The sequence below is a fragment of the Lampetra planeri genome, chromosome 15, assembly GCF_965212315.1.
Source record: "Lampetra planeri chromosome 15, kcLamPlan1.2.h2, whole genome shotgun sequence".
Lineage (NCBI taxonomy): Eukaryota > Metazoa > Chordata > Hyperoartia > Petromyzontiformes > Petromyzontidae > Lampetra > Lampetra planeri.
In genome coordinates, this window is record NC_136121.1 from 6,241,205 (window position 1) to 6,256,117 (window position 14,913).

Below are 14,913 nucleotides of genomic sequence, written 5' to 3' on the forward strand. Positions count from 1 at the left end.
CGCGAACCCCGTCCACCGATTTGAATGCAAGTCTCGCGTCAGCTTGAATTCCCGCGAGCCGGTCTTTGGTTCGCGAAGTCTCGCGATACTTTGACGCCGCCGCTCAAATTTGTGTGGCTCCCGGAGAGGCCGCGTCCAGGCGCTCGCCTCAGCGTGTGAGTTCGCGATTGAGTTGTGGTGGTGGTTGTTGGTGGTTGGTGTTGGTGGTTGTTGGTGGTGGTGGTTGTGGTGGTGGGTGGTGTTGGTGGTTGGTAGGTGGTTGTGGGTGGTGTTAGTGGTTGGTAGGTGGTTGTGGGTGGTGGTTGGTGGTGTTAGTGGTTGGTGGTGGTGTGCGCGTTGTGTTTGTTGTGCGCCTTGTGTTCTGCGGGTCATTGTGCTGCTTCCCTGCGCCGCGTGTGGTGTTTGCTGCTGCTGCTGCGAGGGGGAGCGGTGGTGTCGTAGTCGTTAGCGCTACGCTACGAACCCGGCGACCCGAGTTCGATTCCCGCACACGGCCCACCACCAACACCCGGTGACGATTATCCGAACTCCCTACGCGCCTCCCCTAACGCCTCCTCATCCTCTCAATCGAGTACCGTGTACGGTGTGTAGTAAACATCGCCTTCATAGGGTTAACAGCACTTGCCCCTACAGCCTGTTAAAGTCTAGAGTCGCTAGGCCTCACCGCAATGCATGGGGGGGGGGGGCTCCAGTCCGCTCCGTGTGCTCTGTACTTGAACACAATGCACTGTGTGAGCCGTGCTAGGTGTGCTGTGTGTGCTGTGTAACACGACGACTGCCTGGGTCACGGTACGATACTTCTAGAACGACTGTCAGTGCTGCCCTGTGTGGCAGTGGTTGCGGTCACTGTGGTGTAGCAAGTTCACGTGGTGAGGCACTGCCAAACACATCGACTTGGGGGCATCCTTGCCCCCAAGTGCTGTGGCATTCTTCTGTGGATTTGAAGCTTTGGTGACCGCAAGGATTCATACTCTTAGGTTTTTTTCGGTAAAGTCACGTAAAAAATAAATCGAAATAATAATAGAAATAATTTTTTTTATATAATTAATAAAATAATATTGATATTATTTGCATTATTTATTTTTTTCGGTAAAGTCACGTAGTTACAAATAAAAGAAAAAAATAATCGAAATAATAATAGAAATAAAATAATTAATATTATTATTTATATTATGCTTATTATTTATTTTTAACTACGGGACTTTACCGAAAAAACCTAAGAGCATTCTTCTGTGGCCCTGAAGCGTTGTCTGCTGTGAGGACGGTGCATTTGTCTCCTTTGTTTAATGCAGTGAGTGGATTGTCTTACGTGAAGTGCTGCAAGTAGCATTACCTGTCCAAGCCCTTGTCAGCGGACTACCTTTGATTGTGGGCCAATTCAGATGTTATTGGTCATTCCGTGCCATGTTAATCTCAGCGTTCTTCCTACAAAGTACCATCACAAGGAGAGAAACACAAACAAATGGACATGATGTTGACAGTATTGAAACGGTTGTACGCTGTATGGACCTGAAAACTCAATGTCCCTGTACAAGAATACGGGGTAAATCGTATGGGTTGACGGATATGATAGTGTAGTGTATAGTGTAGGGCAGAGGTGGGACAAAGTCATTGTTATGCAAGTCCAAGTCGAGTCGCAAGTCCTCAAATTCATGACTCGAGTCTGACTCGAGTCCAAGTCACATGACTCGAGTCCACATCTCAGAGGTGGGACAAAGTCATTGTTATGCAAGTCCAAGTCGAGTCACAAGTCATCAAATTCATGACTCGAGTCTGACTCGAGTCCAAGTCACATGACTCGAGTCCACATCTCAGGTGTAGGGTACAGTAAAGTGTAGGGTATAGGAGTGTATGGCAGTGTGTAGTGTCAAGTGCAAACCTGTCAACCCCTTATCAGTGCCTATCTTGTTACAGACAAATTCAGATCATATTGGTCACCCCGTGCCCTTATACATCTCAACGTTAAAGCTACAAAGTCCCATCACAGGGAGATAAACACAAAAAATTGTTGTGGCCCGCATTGAAATGGCATTGGCCATATGGACGAAAAAACTCATATTTCCCTGTACAAGAATACGGGGTAAACCATGTGGGTTGTGTAATAAAGTGAACTCTATAATTGTGTGTGTACTGCGTATGATTGTATAGTGAACTGGGAATACAATATACATGTAGCGTGATGAGTGTACTAGAAGTATTATGCTGGATAATATTCTGTATTATACCGCATAATACACTGCCTATTTTGTATGTAACTGTCTATTTTGTTGTAGTGTATGGTTTTTGTGAACTGTATTATGTAGTGTACTTTTTGTATTGTGTGTGTAGTGTTGTACTGTGTGTTGTGCTACAGTCTGGTGACATGTTGTGTTTTACCGGTGCGTATTTTACGTTATCGTGAGTGTCCCTGGCAATTGCAGCAGTTTTGCTTTTACAGGTATGAACAACAGGTTCCACACTGCCCACCAGGGATTATTTGTCTGTCGTGAATATGGAGAGGGGTGGGGCTGGGTGGGGAGGGGCTGGGTGGGGTGGGGCTGGGTGGGGAGGGGCTGGTCACCCCGTGGTGCCCTTATAAAACTCAACGTTTAACCTACTCACTACACTATACACGACACGATACACTACACTTACACAGGTAGGAACAACAGGTTCCACATTGATAATTATTTTTTTTTACCCTTCTATCTAGCAACAAAACTGACACCTTTTTTTCCCACATTGCCCACCAGGGATTATTTGTCTATCTGTCGCGCACGAATGCGCTGTCCAACCAAGTTCCTACCTGCCCACTCCGAAAGAGCGTGTTCATTCCCAAAGGTTGCCTGCTCAAGCACAGCTACGCAGCGTTGAAAAGTCAAGTGCTAAACCGGCAAATAAACCGATCTCATGCCATAGTTGGGGTGGGGGGGCCCATCGGTCCTTTGCAGAACCTCACCAACTCATCGCTTGAATTGCGTGTGAAGATGTCTAGCTAAATATGTTCCCTATTTAATGGTGAAAGCCAGCAGACCTTCAGTTGCAGTCAGTTTGTGGGGTCAGTTTCTCACAGCGGTCAATGTGCACCTTCACGCAGTCTGTTAATAAGCACGTTGTTTTTTCGCATTGCATCGTCCGCTCAGTGGCTGTGCGGGTTTTTCTCGCGTGTGCAGAGAGCTCTTAACGTTTAAAGTAGGCAGTGGCATTTTTGCGTGCGTCAAATTCCACACACAACCTCGCATTAAAACAAATCCTTCACGCTCCTCCACTTTGCCTTTCATTATGATGGGCTTGTTACGTTTGGGGTTTTACTGGCTTTTTCAATGTCAGCACTTCAATGTACAGTAATGTTAACAATTAGATGTATACGGTATTATATCCCTGGTGTCTTAATGGTGAGTTAGCCCAATGGCCAAATCAATCTGGCATATTTCTGGAAATTGAATACAATTCTTGAATTGATTTTCTTTCTGGGAATTTTTTTGCAGCTGAGCTTTTGATTTGAGGATGAAGAAACAAGCCCATGTCATTGTTTACATTTTCTATTGTTGCACATCTGTATACCCTGACAACCCCAGCATTCTTAATCAAGTGAAATACAACTAATTACGAAATCGTGTATCACGTGTTCAGTTTAATTGGCCACTTGATTGTATATGTGCTTTGTACACACTGGCACAGTGTTTACACTGATACAGTCTTAACACAAACATAAGCTATTTTTGTTATCCCTTTAATTGCTTATGTAGTTTAATACCAAAGGGTATGTTATCTTGTGAGTAATTCACGTGGCCAAGCTATTGCCAACACGGTCCTAACGCTGCCATGCCGAGGTGTATCACCACAAAGGCAAGAAGATGGGGAAAATCTGATGGTCCTGTTCGCAGCCTTTGAGGGCTGTCATGTTACATAGCAGCAAGCACAGGATGTTTTACTGGTAGGAACCACCTGGTTCCACCAGCCCACAGGGGATTATTGTGTCCGTCCGTCGTGCATCCAAAAATAGGAGGGGTCGGGCTGGGTGGGGAGGGTGGGGAGGGGCTGGGTGGGGAGGGTGGGGCTGGGTGGGAGGGGAGGGGCTGGTCACCCCGTGGTGCCCTTATAAAACTCAATGTTTAACCTACTCACGCCGGCTTGTGCCCGCCCTCACAGTCGGGCATAGTTGCGGAATACACCACGCCGCCGTTGACCCTGGCCATTGACCGAGCAACCCAACGTTCCTACCAGCTCCCTCCGCAGGAATGTGTTTGCTTTACTGATAGGCACGGATTAAGCTGATGGTAGCCAAGACTACAATTCCAATACGCGACACACCCACGGTATGAAAAAAAGAGAGACAATGAGGAATAATGACATTAAATTGTGACTTCCATAACACCACCCCCTCCCACCTCACAATTTCTATTCCAGTGCTCCCTTTTGACCCCGTTGATGCGGTGAAGAAAAAAAAAATATTTCTGCTTTCACTTACGGGATGGATACATTTGGGGACGACTGAGCTATGCAGCAGATTCACCGGGTTGATGCGATTTGCAGCTACCTACGGGGATGGTAACGCTTGGAGTAAACAAGACTGCTTATGATGGGAATACAGGCTTGAGGTCTCGTTTTCTTTTATTTGTTAGTGTTGGAAGGTGAATTACTTCTCGGCAAGGTTTGGCCTGGAGGGCCCAAGGTTAGCTCTTAAAATCTTTTTGCTGTTATTGTACCTGAGGGAGTAGAGAGGATTGTGGAAAAGAACCCTAAACCAAATTTATACTCTGGTCGTGTCGTCGTTTATTGTTTGGGAAACTTTAAAAAATGTTGGCACTTCAAGTTACGTATATGCACCAGGCGTGTTATTTCAAATACACGTGTGTACCTAAAAAAATAATGTGAATTATCCTTGTTAATTTAAGCATGCCAAATGATTCGTTAAATGTGTTTTTTTTTATTAATCTCACAATAAAATTGATATCCAGTATCCGCATACACTGAAATGTCTAATGTTAAATACATATTACAATTATTATTAAATATACAGTACAGGCAGACCTCGCTTAGTGCTCAAGGTGCGTTCCTGGAGAAGGGAGTGCGATCGAATTGGCACTAAAAGGGGGCATTATGCCATTGTATGTATGGGGATGCGTTCCTGAGAGCGTTATTTCTTTCGTATGAGCAATATATGAGGGTTTCATTGGGGTATCGGTCATGGCGCTATTAATAATACAGATGGTAAACATGATTTCATTAATTTAAATAATAAATGTTTTTTAATACCATAAGTATTATGTACTGCACTCACGAGTGCATTCTCCTGTACACCTCCGATTAGCATGGTGGGCCACGTATGGTGCGTAAGAAGTCCATGCATATGTAGTGACGACAGGGACGGTCGAGCGTGAGGCAACACCCGTGTATTAACACTTATGTAGGTACAGCGTATAACTGAAGAGGTAGCGGCCCCTTCACCCGTTTATTAAGGGTAAGTAATCCCAGGCTAGCTCCCACTTATTCTCACACCCGTCCTCTCAAGGAGACGACCTGATCTTGGCCCTGGCTAGGCACAGATCCCGACTACCAGCCACACGAAGTCGGCCCTTAGAAGGACGTCGACCTGCGTGGCTCTGGAGTCGCACCGCTGGCTTGCTCTGGCCGGCCCCTTAGAAGGGCAGCGACCAGAGGAGTTCCAGGGACTAGCTAGCTGGCCTTCGATCTTCACTGGTTCTTCATCTTGACCCGTTCCCAACGTCTGCCTCGAACTCTCTGGCTCTCTCCGCCTTTTATACCAACTTGCCACCGAGGGGCGGGGCTGTGTGGGATCACAGCATCCCCCCACAGCCCCACAGGGTGGTAACCGTTGTGGACGTGATTGTGGACACCCCTGTGTAACCGTCCGTTTTCCTCCCGTAACACCCCTACACATGCAAGGCAGCGGTGGGAATAGAGGATGGAGCTGCTGCGCTCCCCAATCGGGGTCATGGTGTGATGTCCTTGGTCAACATTTCTGTGTTGGCGGATCTTTTATGTGGTGCCTGAGACTCTAGTCTGGTCTCGTGAGTTCTCACCTGGCTAAACGCACCGATAGCAAAACATCTCTCGTGACCACAATTCGTTATAATCAAATTTCGTTTTTTTTTTGTAAAACATTTCTGCAGAATGAAGAGCAGTATAACGGATCGGCGTTCCGTGGAGTCGTGCGAAGCAAGGTCTCCCTGTATTCCGTGAAATAATAGAACTTGTCAACTTTGGCGTTTGCATTGTCCTTGTATTGTTCGCCTTTTGGTGGCCTATGCTCTATAGCACCGGTGAGACAAAGCCATGCAAGAGACTGTCTCTGGTGTAGGCCTATCAGTTTCAAGGACAATGCATACATTATCAAAGCATATTTGTATGTTTTACCGCAAGTATGTGTAATTAATGCACCCTTGATGCTTTGTAATAGATGTCTATTTGATGTTTGAACATCTTAACACCTGTATTTATTCCAGAAAGGGTAAAATATTTTCTTGATACTGGCAAAAAGGGTCCCAAAAATATTATTGAAACAATTTCTTATTTTAAAATATGGCTAACAATGTTCTTACATATCCTGTATTGCGATGTTCTTTGAAGCGCTACTTTAACCAGATTCACACGAGCAATGCACTTCGAGTCTTTCCCAACTTCTTCTTTCATATGGATTAAGAGCAGCAGATTCAATATGTAATTTTAGATTTGTTATCCACTCAATTGTCTGTTCAGAAGCAGAGTGGATCTCGTCCATTCCTCCTTTAAATGGGTGAACACAGCAGCCTGTTTACAATGTGGTTGATGTTTCGATTTAAAGCTTTCGTGACTGCAGGGATTCATCTTCTTGGTTCTTTCGGTAAAGTCACGTAGAAGGGAAGTTATAAAATAATAAAAATAAAACATAATAAAATAAAATAATTCTCACGACGTTTCGGCTACAACGCAAGCAGCCGTCTTCAGGTGAAGAATGAGACACTGCCAAGCTTGGCAGTTTCAAGGACAAAGCTTGGCAGTGTCTCATGAGACATTGCCAAGCTTGACAGTGTCTCATTCTTCACCTGAAGACGGCTGCTTGCGTTGTAGCCGAAACGTGGTGAGAATTATTTTATTTTATTATGTTTTATTTTTATTATTTTATCACTTCCCTTCTACGTGACTTTACCGAAAGAACCAAGAAGATGAATGTGGTTGATGGTTTGAGATTTGTGGCCACACTCGCAGTCCGCCATATCTTTGACTTGCCATTTGTGCATCAGGTGGCCGCATCCGGCCGTGCCCGGTGCTGATTCGGTAGATGGGTCGACCATTGGCGGCGTGGAATGTTGAAACCGGGAGGTCTTTCCCATCACGTCACCTGTTGACAAATAGTGACTGACAATGTGAGGACACGATGAGTAATAAGTCAATGTATCGAATTGTGGCAATCTCTTCCTCGCTGCTGAGTTACTGCAACACTTGGAAGGGAGGCATGAAAACTTGCGTCACATTTCTCTACACAGGTGCCTTTGTGTTTAAGTGTTCCCGGGAAACATCCTCGAGTTTTAGAGGCCGCCGCCGCTACGAAACGTTCTGTTCCTTCCAAATTGGCAGTGTGCACGGACGAACTTTGTTTACCCCTCGATTGCACGGAACTCTGTAACCTTGCCGCATTTGCCCCATTTCCTTGCAGGAGAATTTGACTCTCATCATCTTGGATATTCCTCTAAACGTACAGTATTTAGATTGATTATTTTCAATGCAACTTTGTCATTTCGATTTAAAGCTTTCGTGACTGCAGGGATTCATCTTCTTGGTTCTTTCGGTAAAGTCATGTAGAAGGAAAATAATAAAATAATAAAAATAAAACATAATAAAATAATTCTCACGACGTTTCGGCCACAACGCAAGCAGCCGTCTTCAGGTGGAGAACAAGTACTTGACAGACCTGTTCTCCACCTGAAGACGGCTGCTTGCGTTGTGGCCGAAACGTCGTGAGAATTATTTTATTATGTTTTATTTTTATTCTTTTATTATTTTCCTTCTACGTGACTTTACCGAAAGAACCAAGAAGATTAACTTTGTCATTGTTATGAAAAGAAAGTACAATACATGGTAGAGGAACATACCCGCACTTGGGGATGGCCTGAGGTAGGAAGAAGGTGGAGGTGTGATTGAAAAATGAGTGAACATCGAAGGAGAAGGGAAAGATCTTGAGATCGAGAAGGAGTTGGTCATGCAAATGTGCAGCAGAGAGAGAGTTGCAAACGTGACGGGTATCTGAGAATAAAGAGCCACCACTGACTGCGCGGAAGTTCACAAGGGGTTTTATTTTTCAGTATGCCTTGGTGTATTAGTTTGAGAGTAGAGTGAGGTGAGAGGTAGGCTGAAGAAAAATCATTTAGGATCCTAATAATGATGGGGGAATTCTTGTATTTTATCCTTGGTTGAATCTGCAGCCCGGGTAGGGATCTCCCAGAATGTTGTCGGTGTAATGAATGCAAAGCAATGAGATGCGTGGTTTGTGGTTTCAGGATTTCAGCAAACGGCGGCACGATGAACAGCAAAACCCCAGCAGGTGAAGACCCCAAGAAGTTGGAGAGGACGGGGCGAGTGCGGGAGATTGGCTCCCAGGCTGTGTGGTCGCTCTCCTCCTGCAAGCCTGGTGAGTCTTCGACAGATGGCTCTTGTCATTACCAATGCCGTGAGCCTTTGCGCTTCCCTCATTCCACTGCCGCTGCTTATAGGATGAGCAGCGCCGCATTTAACAAAAACAAGACCGATTGAAAGATACGCATTCCCCTCTCCAATTCCGCTTGGGCCACTCGCATATTGTGCGGATGATGCACTGCCAACTTAACCACTTTAACAATCAGACTTTGTATTTAAAATATTCTGTTAATATTCGTGGGCTGTTACTATACAGGGCATGGGAGACACTTGATAACGTTGATGTTTGTTTAATTTTCCACGTTATATTTTTTTGTTGTGACACTGGGTTGTTCAGTTACCTTGATCTCTGCAGATTATATAGCTCTGAGAACCTGGTGGGCAGGGGCAATGAATGGGAAGCAGATGAGGGGAGGTACAGCCACAGGCAAAAAGTGCCATAGGCATCCCTGTAATGTGCATGTAGCGAGTCTCGTTTCTGTGTCTTGCAATAGCCTTTTGGTTGGACACAAATTCATTCCGTCGGTACCCCAAGACCGTTTACTTGCCCTATGTGCACGTTTTCTGTTCATTGTAGTATACGACTCTCAAGTCCTTGTTCTTAACGTGACATTACCTGCTCACCTATGCCACTGTGACCACCAGGATTTGGCGTGGATCAACTGCGGGATGACAACCTGGAGACGTACTGGCAGTCGGATGGCTCCCAGCCGCACCTGGTCAACATCCAGTTCAGGTGAGAGCCTGTAGTCAGCCGAGGTTCGCCTTGCCCTCCACTGCTGCCCATGGTGGTGTAGTCAAGGGGCAAGATGCATGGCCAGATCTTTCATGCACGTTGTTCAACACAGAATCCAAATATGTATTTATCTTGCAGAAAACAGATGAGCTATGAAGCTCTTTTTCACAGATGTCCAGTAATACAACTATGACCAAATCACCCGGAATATGCCCAAGCTTGGAAGCTACGCAAGGTTAAGCCTCGACATCGTTGGAAGGCGGAACACTACACACAGATGTTAAAGGCTGTAGACTGCGGAGCAGCGTTTTGAACAGCAGAGGACAGTTCTAGATTTGAAGCTTTCGTGACTGCAAGGATTTATACGCTTAGTTCTTTCGGTAAAGTCACGTAGGTAAAAAAAATGAAATAAAAATTAATAAAAATTAAATAATAAAATCACGACGTTTCGGAGGCAACACAAGTCTCCGTCATCAGGTGGGACTGTCACAGCCAGATTTGCTGCATCAAGTGAGGCAGGGATTCCTAGATGCAAGCTCTTAAATACAAGTTAAGGAGGAGGAGAGGGGGGGGAGTTTATCAGAATGTGGTAGCCAATGGGCAGTGCATCAAAAACCATTGTACTCTACCGCTATGTTTACAAAGTTATGCACACCATTTTTACCACCCTAGCATGGCCAGGATGGGGAAGTATGGTCAAGTCACCCCCTTGACCCGCACAGCATCGAAAGGTCTCCATCCAGTAGCCAACTGACGGAAGTGCCGTATAAGTACGTGTCCTTAAATCTGGTGTTGGTCACCAGAATGCAGTGTGGTGCGCCTCTGCGTCCCCTGTGCCACAGCTAAGTTTTGCACAGTCTATTGCACAGTCACATTACTTTGGCGTTTTAACAGCGATGGCGGCTTGCTAAGTGATCAATATTTTACAGATCAGAGTAGAGGAATGTCTTTCATGTGGCACTCGCTGCGGCAGGTGGAGGGCCCCTTTTTCGAGGGGCGTTTAAACTGCTCTTCAGTGACTTTCACGCTCGGCAGTCTTGTGGATTTGCCTGGAGTGGCATAGTTTTGGCAGAAATGCTAATAACTGCCAATAACATTTCATAAATGGTTTCCGTATGGGTGCTATGGGGGACTGTTTTGGTCCAACTTTTTTTACCATAGGACGTTACCGGTATTAGCGGCCTTGGCAAAATTACGTCTTGGACACAGATTGTCGTGAAATTTCCAAAATGCGTCGGGAGCCATGGAAATATTTGAACGTGTTTGATTGGCAGCATGTTCGCGTAATGATTCGTGAGTTGGATCGAGGATAATTACGTCAAAAATTTGATCAGAATTGAAGTGTTTTTGCCAAAAAATGTGAATATCGTAAAGAATTTTTGCATGTACATAAAAAGCTAAGCCAAGGAAAGCATATTGTACTCGCTCTGGAAAACCTGTAGTTAAAAAAACATCTAATGTGAACTCCACATGAATGAATGAATGTGTCTTATCAATCTTGGTAATACATATTCTGGCAAAACGCTGTGTCCATCATGGGTGTTTTTGAAGGGGGGGCTAGAGTCAAATCAGATAACAACACTTGCCAATCTCCTCAAGGAGCATAACCCATCACGTGAACTCCGGTCATCGTCGCAGCGGCGTCTTTTGGCTGGCCACGAATAAACGCGGTGGTCACCACATGGCGCGCTTTCAAACGCCCTTCTTTACCGTCTGGAACGCGCTCCTCCTCCCGATATTCGGAAGCCATTTGAGCGATGCACTATTATATCTAGATTTAAAACTCATTTAATGAAGAATAGCTTTTTGTGTTGAGTGTGTTGTCCTTCCCCCCGCACCTCCGATTAGTGTGGTTGGTTACGTATGGCACGAAAGAAGTTCAACATACATACATACGTTGGCCGTGGCAAGGCTTCGAACTCGGGTCTCCTCCGGGGTTACTTTGCGAAAAGTATTTGTAGTTTGAATGAGTGAATTTATATATGTAATGACACGATGTTTGCGTGTTATATCACACCTTGTGATATGCTTTTTTATCATTCATCAAATGCGGTAAAATCGAATTGTAATTTTTTGAAATAGAAAAATATATTCAATCACCAGCTTCTGCAAACTTATAAGTATTCTACATGTTGGATTTATAGAACTAAGAAACTGTATGAATTGGTGGTTTAGTGGTATTTTAGTCGGCTGTGGGTGTAGTCATGGATATTTGGCTGCATGCCTGTGGTTTTAGATTACCAATTGCCGAAGACAATGGATCGAAAGATGTCTGCATTCCTTAACTTGGTTGGGGTTACATCGAAGTCAAAATAAAACTGGGAAGTTAATAATGCACATTAACATACATGCAACATTGAAAAGGTTTGACTTCATTAAGAGTTTCAGGCCAAAAATGTGAATAATGAGCCCTGTTTAATTCCCTGGTATATATGTTTTTTGTAACCCAACCTTGTTTTTACTCGGGGGGGCGGAGTGGTGCTCGAAGTCACCAGACGGGTCAAGCCTCTACCACTCAGGATATTAGCTTCATGCGCAATTTCAGCAGGAAATTGGTTACGAGGAAATCACGACAACCGGGTTGTGGGTCGACTTCTTGCTCGCTCTCACGATGACGTGAGGGTATTTAACGTTCTCCACAAGGTCATTTTCACGCCTTGCCGGGGGGCCACCGTGAAGCGCGCGGTTGTGCGGCGACGTTTTTTTGTTTGTTGCGTTTCGTTTGGCCTCCTCCAGGAGGAAAACGACGGTGAAGATGGTGTGCATCTACGCTGACTACAAGGCTGACGAGAGCTACACGCCCAGCCGCATCTCCATCCGCGTCGGCAATAACTTCCATGACCTCCAGGATGTGCAGGTAGGAGTCCACACACCGGCTTTTGGTTCACTCGCCCAACTTTTAAGTCACCCAGCCACTGTCACTGTAGTTGTGAATAATAGGAATGTGTCCGATACACACCTCTTAAATCATCCAACCACTGTCACTGAAGTTGTGAACAATAGAGATGTAACCGATTTTTTATTTCAGCTGTTAAAATCCCCATTATCAGGCTCGGAATGCATGCGTCGAATCGTGCGTGCAGGAGTTGCTTATTTCTGATCCGGATATGTTTTGCGCTGCCTCTGAACAAGTCTTTCAGGATTTTGCCGATCTTGTCGGACAGCGGAAACTCGGCGAGCTTAATCGCGGATAGGATTTGGATAGGCGGCCGCCATGCATAACAGGTTGTTGTAGGCTACTGCGGGGCTCCGTGGTCAGCAGAGGGCACTTGCGATACTCTGCTCCAACGTTTTTGCTCTCCGCCTTCATAAATCTGCACTGACAAGCACGGCAAGGTGGGGGAGGCCCTCATCCGGCTGCAGGTTGCAAAATTGTTGTGTGTTATGCAGTGGGCTAAGGGTCCAAGATGTGCTACAATGGACGTTAGAGAATCCATTTGAGAAGCAATCTTGAACCTTAATGTTGACAATTTGTTGAATCAAAGTAAAGTAGCGTGCAAATTGTATGGCGATTATAGGGAGTGTGCCAAGGGTGTGTTTTGGATTTAGTTGCAAGAGGGGCCTTTATTTGTTTTTATAGACAATGGCACTTTAGTGGTGAGCGCACAGTGCTTACAAAGTTGAATGCTAAATTATAAGAAAGGCAGGTAACTGTAACGTATTGTTGGTGTGAAATATTCAGCTTATTTTAGCCAGCGCTATATATGTATATACATTGTGGTACAGATTTATTTGCAAGCGGTCTTGTAAAATGGGTGTAAATGTTTATGGTCTACTCCATGCTTACCACCACTATTCACCATAGTTGTTTCATAGTTGTTTCTTTCAAGCACGGATTACGCTGTAGTTCAATGGAGTTGGCAGGTTGATGTAAACCCTCATTATGGAGGCACCAATTAATTACCTTCCCACATGCGAAAGCCTACTCCAGTTTCCTTGCATCTATTCACCTCCCTTTAACATTTGGGCGAGACGTATGAGCGAGGAGGCAGCTCTTTTTGTTGAACTTGCATCTTGCCGTGGTATCGACTGGTGGGAGGTTTTTTCCTACAGTGCATTGACTTCACGACATAGGTTATTCACATTCATCGCGCGGATTTTTAGTTAAACGCGCTAAAAAGTGAAGCACAAGGTCAAGACGTGTGAAGTTCTAGGAATAACAATGCCGCCCAGTTTGACACTTTAATGTGCTTAATTTTGCTTGGCAGACTAAACCAGTGGTGTGACAGACCGACTTAAAAAAACTGTCCAATTTCATGCGGTGTCTCTGTTTCAGAATCTTCCATTTCCATGATGACGATTGGAAGTTTGCTCACCGACATTTGGGTTAGAATTCATATTTCGATGTCTCTGTGCGGTCTGGCACCATTAAGTCGAGCGCTACATTTTTCCTTTCTTTGAGAGAGAGACCTTGCCGGATTTATTGAACACGTTAATTCAGTGCGTGATGGCGCTGCTAAACGCGGTGAAGCTTGTTTACAAGAATGCCCCCCATGAGTTTTTCAGACAGGTGAAGCGATGGTGTTGGAGTAAATTGGCCGCAAGCCAGGGGACCAGTCTCCGCAGGAGGCTAGACTTGTATGGAGGCCCCCCCGTGGGATTTAGAGTCGACAGGAAGACGGGACAGAAGGCTAGACTCCCTGAGGGCCCAGCCGTTTCTAATGCGTTGCTTTTCCAGTCTGGCGAGGCAGGTGAGGACATTCTGACAGCCGTCACATTGCATAGCATTAACAGCTGAAGCTAGGTGTGTGTTTGTTCAAGCCCTTCTGGGGGGTAATATTCCACAGTGCGGGGGAAAAAATAAGAAATTATACAATTTGCTCACTTTTTTTTTTCTTTCTGGGAAAAATAATGAATGAATAGCTTTCGTTTGTTTTTACTGAATTGGTTCTAAATAAAGTTCATTGTTTGGAGTGTTGAAGTGATGAAGACGTACTGTTGTGAAAGTACATTCTTTTTGTAGTTTGTAGGATGTCTCCTTAATGCGTCATTCTCCAAAGACGGGTCAAGAAAATAAGAATTTGAGTGAAGACCACGCTGCTTTTATTTCCATTGAACAGTTAAAACAAAAGTTTCCAATAGCAACAAGAGCTTAAAGAACATTATACATATAAAGGAAAAGAAACATTGAAAAAGGTTGAGAGGAAGTTGGAGTGTAATTGAGCTAATCAGTGATGCTGAGTGGAGAGGCGAGTAAATGTGATGATAATGTCAAAGGAGTGAACGTCTCAGTCTGTTTTCTTTATGATGCCATGCTCTCTAATGGTTACCTGGCCCAGGATCAGGTTTCAAACTTTCAGACGGCAAACCTTCAATTAGCGAGGCCAGCCCATGACATCATCGCCAAGCCAGCCACTGTGGAATACTTTAATTGATTTGCATTCCATGACTGATTAAGTGCAACCCCATTTCCACTCGGCTATTAGCATTTTTTGTCAAAAAATATTTTTAATTTTCAAAACGTCTGTACTTCGTCATGCATTCAATCAATTATTTCAGCAGTCCTTTATTTCAGGGTAGGTGGGAGTCCGTAGAGTTCTGAGGTGAGTAGCCAGTGAGGT

General features: G+C 44.9%; 1 protein-coding gene across 3 annotated transcripts in view; it reads left to right on the top strand.

Moving 5' to 3' along the window:
- Positions 1 to 14,913, top strand: part of ANAPC10 (anaphase promoting complex subunit 10) — a 42,003-nt gene continuing 27,090 nt past the window's right edge. The window contains exons 1-5 of one of the 3 annotated variants that reach the window (XM_078600884.1): positions 1 to 155; positions 8,481 to 8,611; positions 9,262 to 9,352; positions 12,089 to 12,209; positions 13,629 to 14,570. In XM_078600884.1, the coding sequence (XP_078457010.1) occupies positions 25 to 155; positions 8,481 to 8,611; positions 9,262 to 9,352; positions 12,089 to 12,209; positions 13,629 to 13,646 (492 nt within the window). In that variant the 5' untranslated portion in view covers positions 1 to 24 and the 3' untranslated portion in view covers positions 13,647 to 14,570. Of the gene's footprint in view, positions 156 to 564; positions 584 to 8,480; positions 8,612 to 9,261; positions 9,353 to 12,088; positions 12,210 to 13,628; positions 14,571 to 14,913 lie in introns of those variants that run through there. The other 2 variants (XM_078600882.1, XM_078600883.1) reach the window with 2 other exon arrangements.